Below are 13340 nucleotides of genomic sequence, written 5' to 3' on the forward strand. Positions count from 1 at the left end.
AATCAGCCTGGCGTGGACTCTGACTAATCAGAACGGGTGTCTGTTGTAAACATGGAAGACCATATTGGTGCCCACAGGCTAAATATAAATTCAGACTGTACAGTGGAATTTGGAATTAGGTATTCTTCTTTGTTTATGCAGGTATTATGCTATGTGCTGACTAGATATTTTCACATGTGAAGGTATTTGGGGTAGCTATTCTGGCCTGAACTAAAGTCTAACTTATGCCCTATCAAACGCACGTTGTCCGTCTGCTCTAACCATTAGTGTAAAGAATGCATCAAACTTTATCTCAAAGTAAAAGTGCTTTCACTCTTTGAAGATAAGAAAGCATATTCCCCTCCTACAACACCAGGTCAGTACCAGTGCTCCTGGAGATAAGTTCCCTTCCCTTGTCATCAGGGTCATGTTGACCTACTAATTTGCAACTGAGTATGTCTTTGACTCTTTGATGAATATGTATCCTGGGTGTGTTTAATGTATGTTCTTTGTTCTGAAAAGTACCAACTGTACTGAAACATGCTTCTCCTGAGCGCTCTCCTCCCTGGTGAAGATTGCGCTTCTTGGCTGTAGTCCTCAGACTGGCTCATAAATAAACTCACCTCATTTTTAATCTATAGGTTGATTATTGGTTACTTGTGTCAACAGTGCTTAATGAAAAGTTTTTATGGAAATTATATTTAGTAAACCCTCATTATATCAAACATTAGAGCATTTGTAATTTAGACAATTTTCTTCCTTTTTTTTTCACTTTACGGGTCTTTGGTTATAGTAAAGTCTCTTTCCTCCTATTATAAATTTGGTATCCTTGTTTTACTTTGCTGTAAAAAAAAAATAACCAAGAAGAGTAGTGGTGCAAATGCTGGCAACTGCATCAATTACAAGCCAACGGCCCACTTTGTGCAGGACCCTGTGGCAGATGCTATTTCCTTGCCCTTTGCCATTAGGTGAGATCCTCCGCACCGGCAATCTAGACTGTTACCGAGGGGCTGTAATTTGGGATGCTAGGCCACTGGGTTCTTCCACTGGCTTTTATTTTAAAGTCATTTGAAACTGGCAGATTTATGGACTAGCCAGGTGAGAAATTTTTCTGTTTTGTCTTCTTGGAAAGGTTTGAAGTAAAAGAGAGAAGGTTTTTTTTTTTTTTTTTTAACAACTTGGTGATAGCTAATGTCGAATGTCTGTCTCTCACTACTTCATTCTCTCCAGCGACGCTGGCGGGTGCGGGAGTGGATGGGATGATTCCACTTCTTTCTCTTTCTGTCTTGGGTAATTGTTTCCTGTAATTTCTAATGTTTCTCTACGGTCTTGGCACATTCTGTTGAATTTTTTCTTATGGATGGCCTCTGCTTTTCTTCCTTTTTCTTTTTGTGAAAATAGAAGAGTATCATCCCATATTTAAATCAGAAGAGTGAGTATGTCTGTGTCCTGTGAACCAAGTTAACACCCTAGTACTAGGATGTTCCTGAGTCACGTTATTCCTTCTGGTGATAACTTTTTAAAATTTGCCAAAGAGTGGCTCCATAGACATATCAATTAACAAAATATATGAGGACTTTGCTCAATTCTACGGAGAAATAGAAAACGGTTCCTGCCCTTGACGAGTTTACATTCTCACAGGGAAATAGGGTAAAGCAAGCAAGTGTCAAATGAAAATGTAAGTGCCAAATAGAGTACAAAGTAGGAGGGATGGCTGCAGGCTCACAGAATCTGTTCGGACATCATGGGAGGGGCACTCTACTTGGAGCTTGAAAGGAGAGGAGGGTGTGGATAAGTGGGGTGGAGAGGGCAGGTTCTTGCAGGCAAGTGGGAGAGGCCGGGGGTCAGAGCAGGGTGAGTAGGGGCGGTCTGTGGCAGTGAGGAAGTGGCAAGGTGGCAGCACTGGGATCATGAGTAGTGGGAGGCAGAGTTAGAAAGGTCAGACGGTGAAAGGCCTTGATCAATTAGTTTGGCCTCTGCCTCAGTAAAGGTCCTGGCAGGAAACAGATGGTTCACTCATAGTGGGGTAATTTGAACAAAGTTTAATGAAGGGATTACTTACTAAGTTGTGGAAGAGTATGAGAGCAATCACATGGTGAGTGCAGTACCCCAGGGCTGGCAACAGTGGGGTGCTAAAGCCACGCCTAGTGCAGGAGGGGCGAGAGGATTGTGCAGCCACCACCAACACAGACAGAGAAGGCTCTGTGGACAGGGCTGCCTGACAGGAGCTTCGGGGAAGTGGAAGGATGTCAACAGTCCTCAAAGACTTCGCAGTTTAGGGGTAAGGGGAGGTGATAAATTCCCTTACCTCATTCTCCTCCCTCGTCTGATCCCCTGCTCCCCATTGGCTGGCCCTACCCAGAAGTCAGAGGGAAAGAGATGCCAGTGATTCAGTCCTTCCCGCTCAGCCTTCTGCACACAGAGCAGGTGGGGAGGGCGGGAGAGGTCTTCAGAAGGGCAAGAGGAAGAGGTGGGAATCTTTTGAAAGCCACTGAACAGGGCTTGGTGTAAGAAAAGGAGTATTTCAGACTTGCTGATGCAGCAGCAGCTATGCAAGTTCAGGAGGGAAGAGGTTAAAGGCAGGGAAATCTGTTGAGGAGACCAGGTTTAACATTTTTCATTGTGTAAATTAATAAGGCCCAGGACCAGGTTGTTGGCAAAGGAATAGAAATGAAGGAACAAACGTGAACGGCAGCATGAAGAACTGTCAGTAATTCATACAGGCAAATTTATGTCTCTCTTTGTTGTGTTATTATCTTCAGATTTAGATTCCTAAATGTTATAAAATGTATGGAATTTGTGAGTTTAGAATTTGGCGACAACATCTCTCCTCTTTAATCACTTTCTCTAATGTAGTTTTCCTTTCGTTTTTTTTTTTTTTTTTTTTTTGCATTTTGATTTCCTTATTTGATATTCAGTTCTTGTTGAAGGTATAGCTCAGAGCTTCAGTAATTTAGTCTGAGAAATACTAACACTTTACAGAATACCAAATGAGAGTTCAGGTTGCTTCCCAATTGTATTAAATATTTTTCAGATGTAATTAACAGTTTATCTTAAATTCTAATAATCAAACTATTTCAATTGTTCTATATCTTATGAGTGAAAACATACATTAGATACTTATCACATCATAATGAATTCATTTTATCTGCAAATATAGTGCAAATGTCAATCTTAGTCCATAAGGTCTATCTATTCCCCTTATATATATTGCCTTATATACTCATTTATCTTCAGCACAATATATGCATAAATTTTCAGTCAGAATAACCCGCACAGATCACAGTGAATAACATAATATCATAAAGACCCAATAGCTCAGTTTTTACTCCATTATATGATCTTTCAAAAGTCAAGAGCATGCAGCTCTCTATTTTGGGTACTTACCTCTCAGGGAAATTTCTCTGTTTTATTCTCTGCAGAAAGATAAAAAGTAGTTTACCAGGAGATAATGCCAACTGAAGAGCTACAGTCTATTTTCATTCCCTTTTCCCTTTAACTTCACTTCATTGCCTGTACAAGGTTATTTTGCAAGAATAAAATCCCTTCTGGCTTTATCAGATGTCTCCAACATTTCTTCAACTAACCCTTATGTTGTGGAAACCAGATCACAAGGGACAGGGGCTGGAGGCAGGAGCTCTTCGCGCAGGGTGCCTGTCCTCCAGTGTCTGGGCTCACCTGCTGAAGGAGATCCAGGTGCTCCTGGGAGTTGCTGAAATTTTTCCCAATGTCAAAGAGGCAGAAGGTCTCCTGCTGGCAGATGCTGACCCAGTCTTGGTATTCCCCTGTGTCCGGGATGCGGTCCAGAAAGATCCGATACGCTTCCCATACTGCCTCCTGACACACTGCCATGCAGCGTCATTAGGGGTTGAAAAGAAGATCTTAAGAAGATTCACTTTCCGCACCCAAAGCAGAATATTATAACATGGAAAGCTCTTTCATGGCTTAAGTCAACACACTAGTTTATAGCCCACAGAAATTAATTTATTTAACAAATATTTATTGAGAACCTATCTGTGCTATGGAGAAAAATAAAAGAAGGAAGTTAGGGAATATGAGTGTGTGTATGTAAGACTACAATTTAAAACAGGGTGGTGGAGGAAGGACTCATTATAAATGTGACTTTTGAGCTGTTTGGGAAAAGCCCCCAAGCTTGGAGAATGCCAGAGAAATTGAAGGAACAGCAAGGAGGTCAGGTGGCCAGAGCAAGGTTGAGAGTAGGAAGTTGAAGCCAGAAAGATGTGGTGAGGGGGACACAGGTTGTGTGGGGCCTGGTGCCTAGTAGTCTTCGCACTCGGCACAGGCCCCTCGCTGTGCGACTTTCCAAGGGATAAACAGGCATGCAGACAGGTTGAAAGAGAGTCAATTTCTAGGTCTCAGCTTTCCTATCACTCTTTCTTAAAGTCAGGCTGCCCAAGGACACACCTTTCCTTCTTCATGTTCCCTTTGGTCACCCCCCTTCCCCCTTCATCCACCCCTATCTTACGGCGCACAGTGCCGCGAGGTCGCCACAGAAAGGGACCATTGGAAACAATAGTGTTGAGGTTAAGAAAGGGAGTGAACTTAGTCGAGGGCAGCACACATTTTTGCAACTAGGATGGCTTCCGATTCTTTGCTTTCAACAAATTAGGAGTCTTAATGGAGTCGACAGCTGATAGATCATTAAAAATAATGATGACAGGTCATGATGGGATTGTTGGCACATAATGCCAAAGGAACTTAAAAAGTAGGATATTGCTATAACAAAACTCCATCTGTTCCCATCTACTGGCTGTGTAACAAATCTTCTCAGCATTTGAGTGACACTAAGTAAAAGAATAGGGATAAAATTGATGCTAAATTCTGTCTCCTTTTAGCAATACACAATTTAAATAATAAGTAAAGGCACATAAATGAATAGAGGAGCAAAATCAAAGCACCCCACCTGTCCAGAGGCAGAAGTGGATGAAGCTTAAGCCACAGGCCCTTCCTTTAAACTGGCCCCTTCCAAGCCTTGCTCCCAATTTTAGATTTATAACCATTAGCGCCCACAAAACCTGTATCTGATCATGTATCCATCTGTCAATAAAAACTTACTTAAAATTTTTGTCAAATTTATAATATCTGTTTGTTTTAATCAATTACATATTAAAAATAACTATAAATGCAAGTGAATCTGGAAGAAATTTCTTTGTACACATAAAACCTACAGTAACAGGAAATAAATAAAAATATAATTTCAATTTATATACATATTTTTGTTACTGAGAAGTATTTTAAAGTAATCGATAACAGACTTTGAAGCATAAAATAAATTACATTAAGACTCTGAAGTGGGAGGTGGAATGGAAACGTGGGCGTGTGGAGAGAAAGCCGAGCGACGTTTCCTCCCGTTAAGGAGAGTTCCTTCACATGTTTGTTGAGAGTGTTTGATGTAAGTACTGAGGGGCTGTGGTAGATTCCACTGGATACATATGAAGGCTCTAATTCTTATTTTATTTTCAATATCAATATATACAACTCACCAAAAGTTACATCCTATCGAATTAATTAAATTTATGATGAAAAACTTCAGATGCCAAATGAAAAGTATACAAGGGGGTACATAGTTTAACAATTATTTTAGGGGGTAAAGTGAGGAAAAAAGATGAGCTGACTTTTGTTATAAGCAATTATAATATGTTGGTTTTACCTCTAGAGGAATGGAGAGCAATTGGAGGCTCTGGGGCAGAAGCTGACATCACTGAACTTTCTAGAAACTCTGATGGCCGTGCTGAGAGAGGTGGGGGTGGGGTGAGGAACAAGGGGAGAGGAGACCAGCTTGGAGACTCTTGCTCCTGTGCTTTATCCTCCCTAGCTCCCCACTGATTCTGTCTGGAGTCTTCTTAGCTTTCTATTTTAAGAGGCAAAGAAGATTCCAGACCAACAGAAGCTCAGGTCATTTACCAGCAGCCACCTGACCAGAACCCACATAGCCAGCAGTGGGTGCAGTCCCCACACCTCAAATCTGCCATGGAGTTTCCCTCATTTGGGGAAACACAGGGGCCAGCCCACTTGGAGAGCGAAGGAGCAGCCTCTCCCTGGAGAACCCCCTTCTGTGAACACGCCCTCTCCCCTGGCAGGCAAGGAGCAGAGAGGTTTACTTCCTTCCTCGAACCCATCATCACAGGCAGTCTTCCGCTCTTCGTCTCTAGTCAAGAGTCTGCACGGCAGGTGAGAAGGAAACAACACTCTGGTGTTTAGATTTGTCCAAATCTTAAGAGTTGTGTGGCCAGTCTGAGCACACAGGCTGCCCTTGCTGTCCTTCTTGGCTACATATTCCACACCTGCTGTGGGGATGCTATTTTGTGCTTCTATCTTTCCCCAGTGGACCTGCTAGTTTAGTTCAAAACCATTAGGTGCCAGAGACATAACAACACATAAGATCAACTAGCGTTGCCTTTGAGGGGTTAGTGTTGGCGACTTTCACTGACAATATCCATGTGTGAAGCATCGGGGAGAACAAAATGTGATAATCCTTCTGTTTAACACTTAGACACGCCCTGGAGTGTGTTGCTTTTGGTCTCAGATTAAGTCGTCCTTTTATCTCAATCCATCTGACGGCTTGTTTTTGGTGCCTGCCTCTTCCTAGCTCTGCTCCTTTCCTGGTGGCCCTTTCTCCCAACTCAGGGACACAGAACACCCCATCCCCATTAAAACCTTCTCTTTACAAAGGCTCTGAGAGAACTTTCTTCCTGAAGCACAAATGGCTGAAGCTGCTTGAAGTATGATCTCCCTGGGGCATTGTAGTTTGTAAGGATCAACATGTTAAGAATGAAACAGGGACCAGTAGATTCTGTTTGGACTCTTTTTGAGGGGCAGGTTTTTTGGTGGCTCCTCTGATGTCATTTTTTCTGGCCTCTGGAAGCTAACCACAAACAGGAGGCACAGGATCCTTCTGTGATTGGGAGAACAGGAGCACGGGCCCACGACCTCGGGGACAGTCCCCTATCCTTACCTGGGAGCTTCAAAAGAACCCTTGAAAATTGAGGCATCAAAGGATCTCGGGGCTGGAGGTGTCTGAAAACTTCTGAAAGTTGGATTTTTCTAACCCCTTGATTTACCTGTTCTGCGCCACCCTTCTCTGAATCTACCGGGAGGAACTGACACAGGGATTCTAGAGAAATCCAGAGCCTTGCCTTCCCAGTCTTCCTGCACTTGCTGGCCAATGCCTGAAATCTGACCACAGAGCCTCAGCCTTTCTGCTGAATGTCATACCCTAGGCTGTGTGACAGTGTAGGAAGAACCCCAGGGAAAACACGTCCTGGAGGCCAGGCAAGGCCCAGAAGCATTATTCACATTTGGAAGGATTAGGTTAGACCAATGGTACATGAAGATGCCCTCCATGGGGTTGGGCACACGTTAGGTGGACAGATAACACACGGGAGTGGGAGTCAGGATGCCGTGTTCTAACCCTGCTCTGCCACCAATGGTGGCCCTGACTGAGCATGTCAACTCACTTTTCCTAACTGTACAATGAGGTTGTTGCTAGATGTTCTCTAGACCAGTGCTTCTAGCACTTTAAGATACAAAAAGATTACCTGGGGATCTTATTAAAATGTAGATTCTGAAAGTAGGTCTGGTGTGGGATCTGAGCATCTGCATTTCTAACAAGTCCCCAGGTGATGGTGATGCTGCTGGTCTGTGGACAACACTCGGAGTAGCAAGAGCTAGGATTCACTCCATCTTTAACTTTCTCTAAGTCACACATTAACGTAAAGAAAGATCTAGCTTTTGGTATTGGGATTCGGGGCAAGAGAGAGAGGAGAGAGACAGAGGAAGGGAGGGAGAGAGAGAAAGAGAGATAGAGGAGGGGAGGGAGAAAGAGAGAGACAGAGAGAGGTGGGGAGGGCTGGAGGGTTTGAAGGGAGGCGTTTGCCTGGGAAGGAGCGCAGGGTCCCACCGGGGAGACAACCAGAAGCAAATTTGCCTCTCTTGCATCTGTACTTTGGGATGAGTATACTTGTGATTCTACCACGAAGCTCAAAACATTTTCACTTGTGTGGCTTTAAGCCCTGGGAAAAGAAATAGCTCAATATTTCCTTTGCTTTGAAGAATTTGGAAGCTTTCACTCCTAACTTTAAAAGATGTCAACAGATAATTTTGTAAAAGCAGCAAACAGAACAAGTGGGTTACTCTGTCAAAGGAGCACCGCTTTGTAGCTGAGGCTTATTTCTTGTTTCTTTGTGAACCAATTTGTTAGACTTAAGAAATCTATGCTGATCAATAGTAAAATTTCATATCAGCCAGGGGCAGTCATAAATATAACGAACTGTCATTGCTGTGGGGAGAAAAACAGAGGTTTGTTTCATCCAGGGAAGCAAGAATGAAAGAGGCAAACCTAATCAAGAATAAAGAGCCAAGAATAAAATTCAGAGGTAAAAATTTGGTTGCAGGAATGAATAGTCTATTCTACAAATATCTGCGATGAATCCTATTTGTGGACATCATAAAGAATTAGAAGTTACATGAAAATAGTTAATAATAGTTGTGTTCATATTCAATGTGATGGATACATTATATATTTATCCTTCCATCTGTGAACAAATAACATGGAATACACCCGCGTCATTATCTGATCAAAGTGTAGGCACATTCAAAATGAATAATTTACACGTTACTGTCTTTCTCTTGCATTCTCAATGGCCTCTTTGCGTCCTGTATCCATCAACAAGCCATTACCGAGAACCTGCTATGCAGGGGTGCTGTGCTAGGACCTCAGAATGTTAATGTAGTCACTTGATTTTCTATAATTAGAGTCCTCCTTCTCACAGTGATCCAGTACTTGTCACTTCTCTGTGGGTGTGGCTTCTGCCAGAAAGCAATATCTCTTCACTTCTATGTAAAATGAGACATATGAGGAACATAAGGCTTGATATTTTTGAGACTTAGTTAATTATGCCTCCAAAGCCTGGTAAGACCTCCCCAGATTAATTCAACTCTTGTACATCTTAAGATGGAAATACTGAAGAACTCTGTAAGGTGTTAGTATCATGAAATGGGTTCTCAGTTGTCAAAATGTACCACGCATCACAGGTGAGAACTGAACCAGCTTGCTTTAGTCAGTGGGCTTGAAATAGAGGAGGGTGGTTGTGCTTTTCGAAACGAGAGCAAACATCTAATGCGATGAAGGTGGAAATCGGTAAACCTCCTCAACTCTCACGTGTAGGACAAATCGAGTTTAGGCTTCAGCTAGGCAAGATACTGTGCATTATTTGGACCTACCTGGAGAATTTAATAGCAGCTACAAAAGATTCTCTCTTTTTGTTTGAAGAAGCAGCCATAGGAATTTTTTCATCTGTGCTAAGTGAATGATGAGGACAGCCACTGATGGCTGTGGGGTGATTGAACTCCATAATGATTCCAGAAATCCTGTGATGCTGCCTTGGGTAAAAATTGCACTGTAGCTCTGCTGGGATCACAGATATTGTGCTGTACATCCCATTAACACCCCTGCATTACGTCTCGGTAAACACTGTTCGTTTGTGACTCCCCTGCGCTCGGATGTCCCTCCAAATTTCCAAGCTTCAGAAGTTTCTGCTGGATCAGCAATAAACAACTTAAACTTATCAAGAAGGGAGAGAGGATCTGGATTGTAATGTTGCTTTTGAAAAATGGAATCTTAAGTCATAAATCAACTTACTCAGATTCCTGACGTTGCAATCATCCTGTGATTCTTACTTCCTAACAACAACATTAAAATTCAACATCGGGCTTTGGCAAAAATAAAACAAAGAGGTAAAACCCAGATGCCAAGCCTTTCTGGTGACTTATTAAATGTCCTAATTGTTGTTAGGACATTATTTGAAATAATTTTTAATGAATGATTTTATCAGTCTTGTGACTAAATGAGAGACTCTGGAAGTTTTGGGCTGAAGACAACCTATGGATGGGTGAAAGAGAAGGGATGAGAAGAACTGAAGGCTAACCAGGTGTCACCTCTTTCCTTACCTCTCAATCTATAATAAGCTTGAAGACTGGCTAAAATCTGTTTCATGGATTCCTGCGGACAGACTTTAACCCCAGCCGGGAAAAATGCGGATCTTTTTGTTCGGTGCTTTGCCAGATCGAATATTTGTCTCATGCTTGACACTTTGTACATTTTTGCAGTACTCTCAGTTGTTTCAACTCTTGGGGCATTGTCTATGTCTTTAGTTTCAGAATAGTAAATTTTAGTGGAGAGATCTGTAAAAGAAAGATTAATTTCCTGGTAAATATATATATTTATGTGACGTATGTGACACATATGACAAATGAATGGAATAAACTAAAAATTGTCACCCTCTAGTTTATGAAAGTTCCACTTTGGTGCAACTGCCAGATTTAATTTTCCAATGACAAGGCATTTTCAGAAATAAGGGAATTGTATAATGAGCTGATCAAGTGTATTTTTTAAAAAAAGCCAACGTCTCAAGTCATCTTGCCTTTACAAACTGCCAAATATTGAAACCAATCCCCACACATCTCTCTAAAAGTCACTCCTTACTTAGTACTCAAACCTCTCAGAGATGCCTCTTCTGACAGACATTATAGTTCGAGTGTGGAAAGATACAGCGTTGTGGTCTCCAGAGGTGTGTACTCTTGGTGAGGAAGTGCAGCGATTCTAAAAACCTAGGGAAAAATGTGGCAAAACCACCTCCTGCCAGTTAATGGCTGCCCTAGGATTTCCATATGGGTGAGGCTCAGAGGGTGGCAATCTGGTTAAAAGTGAGTTGGGGTAAGGACATGACTTAGAGTTGCATTTTCAGAGCAAGCTTGATATTTTATGGGGGGTGGTGAGAGGAAGGATGAAGGGGAGAGCAAGGAGAGAAGACTGGCAGAGGATTTAGCTCCCCAAGCCAGTTCATTGTGTTGGCACTGCTCTGTCTGTTAGCGTTAGGTCTAGACTTCATTTTTAAATCTCTAGACCTCTCATTGTAATAACTTACATTCATGGAGCACTTTTTTAGATTGAATTTTTTGTCATATATATTATCTCATACCATTCTCACAAAAGCTCTATTACATAGATGAAACAGACACTTTTTCTCAGTTTACCACGCCGTAGGGTACTGAGGCTTAGAGTGTGATCAGGCCTCTGTTTCTCCTCACCCACCCCATCTCTTTCCTTTTATCCATTCTACCTTTTAAGAAAGGAATTACTGATGAACAGTTAGGACCACTCACTGTGGTCCCTTGAGACCATATGCATGTGGTCTACAGAGATTTATATTCCCATTTTACTAAAGAAGGCTCTCAAACTCATATCTTCTGAATTACAGTACAGACAAAGGAATCCAGCAGAAATCCAAGCAGGGGAGCTGCAGAGCAACTCAAATCTTGCTGCAAAGCATAAAAGTCCCTCCTTCATCATGGAGGGTGGACAGAGTCCTAATGGGAACACATACTCTCTGTCACTTTGAGGAGTCTCAGAGCATTCTGTTGGCTTTGGGCAGTGATAAATTTTTAGGAATCTCCAGAAAGGAAGGGAGCTGAGAGATTAATTTGCTCACCTAGCCACACACCAGACCAATAAATCATAATCTCTGAGTGGAACACAGGCATCAGCAGCTTTTGAAGGTCTCCAGGTGATGCCGATGTGCAGACAGGTTTGGGAACCACTGTTTTATGGCTCTGTAAGGATACTTTCAGCTGAAAAGTCAAGAGAACCCACCTCGAACTGGCTTAAACGATAAGGAAGTTATTATCACATAGAAAGGAAGGCTAAAGATGAGGAAAGCCTGGTGAAAAGGGAGCCTCGGCTCTTGCGTTTCTGCCATTCTCCTGAACTCTTTGCTCAGCCCCCTCACTTGGTGACTTTACCCATAGGCCAGCTCCCACTGAATGAAAAGTGCTTGTCCTTGTTCATGTTGAAAAATAGGCTGTCTCTAAAGTATGGCTGACTGATGCCACGTACCTGGACCAATACCAATTGCCAGGGGAGGTGCCAGTGCTGTTGACCTGAGCTGAGCGATCACGGGGCAGGGGACTGTGCTTACCCTGAGTGGCGCATTCTAACTGTGGAGGCGGGGCCAGTTCTCCCTGAGTCAGGTTGGCTGCATGGCAAAGCAGAAGGTGCCCCTTCAGCGCTAAGGCAAAGTGCAAGAGGGGGATGGGAGCTGAGCATGCAGCCAGGAGTGCCCACTGCAGTTAGTAACATGGGGATTTTAGTTTAGGAATTTTAATTCTTAATAACTCTTTCAAACACTCTTAGATTACAATGTGGCATGTTGTAGTAAAGTTTTTGTAATTACATTTCAGTTGTCACTAAGAATGGAAGAAAACGTATGTCATTGGATAATTCCAGGCCCGTGTGGTGTGGGGAGCACTGGCTGTACTTGGGGAACCCGTGCTCACGCACCTTGCACTTCTCGTTCTTCCTGCAGTGCCTGCCCACAATGTGAGGAGGTCCTGCTAATGGCTGGTCCTGTTCTCCGCTTTGTCACCCCCATCTCTGTCCTTTGGGGTGGGTCTTGTTCTTACGTTTTTATGTTATGCTCTGGTAGAACTCTCTGAATAACTTGGTTTGGGAATAGTATTTCTTCCACCCTGGCTCTGGGAACAATGCCCCTATCCTGGAATTTTTCCCACTTGGATTCTCCTGGATCTTAATATATCCAGCTCATATCCAGCTCATATCCAGGCTCACTCACAAAGATCCTGCCTGATCTGGGTCTTTGGACTTTTTCCTGTCAGGGTGGGAATAGAAAGGAGGTGAGAAGGTCACAGATTTGCCCTGTTTCCCAGTGTTCCCCTGAGCCCTGACCTGTTCCCTTTCTCCACTCGGGTCAGCCTTTCCTTCTGCCTCACATGTCAAGTCCACACAGCTGGTGGTCGACAACGAGGGTGAGTCAGGCGACAGGAGGCTTGGCTTGCTGGGGATATTCTGGCTGGTGGCTGCTATCCTTTCATTCTTGAATGTGTCTGTTCAGAAAATAAATTACGCGAGCACCCAGTTTTTACTATCTCCCTGCCGGAGGAGACCCAAGGCAAACATTCTGCAAATGGCTGCCTCCCTCCTCTAGGAAGCAGCTTGTTCCATTTTTGAATATCTCTACTTAAATAATCTTCCCTTTGACCTGAAAATTACCTTCCAGTAGCTTCCACACATTAGTCTTATTTCTGCCCTCTGTATGTCAAAGACCAAGTTACAGATACTTTCATAAACAGTTCCTCGTATCTTCCCTACTTCAGGCACTTCTCTATAGGAGGCTAAACATCTTCCACCTTTCTCTGGTTTCCTTTACACCTCAGCATCAGACATGTCAGCCTATGTCCCTCTAGATTACCTAGACCAAGCACGAGGACCGCTGTGATGATACTGTCACCTGGGCAGAGATCAGAATCTTCCCTGTGCCTCTGCT

General features: G+C 43.0%; 1 protein-coding gene across 1 annotated transcript in view; it reads right to left on the reverse strand.

Annotated features, from left to right (window-relative positions):
• Window positions 1-13340, reverse strand: part of IMPG1 (interphotoreceptor matrix proteoglycan 1) — a 120814-nt gene that overhangs the window by 80556 nt on the left and 26918 nt on the right. The window contains exons 2-4 of the mRNA XM_070558991.1: window positions 9949-10182; window positions 3658-3824; window positions 3367-3395 (exon numbers count right to left, since the gene is read on the reverse strand). Of these exons, the coding sequence (XP_070415092.1) occupies window positions 3367-3395; window positions 3658-3824; window positions 9949-10182 (430 nt within the window). The remainder of the gene's footprint in view (window positions 1-3366; window positions 3396-3657; window positions 3825-9948; window positions 10183-13340) is intronic.

Source organism: Equus przewalskii, chromosome 9, assembly GCF_037783145.1.
Source record: "Equus przewalskii isolate Varuska chromosome 9, EquPr2, whole genome shotgun sequence".
NCBI lineage: Eukaryota > Metazoa > Chordata > Mammalia > Perissodactyla > Equidae > Equus > Equus przewalskii.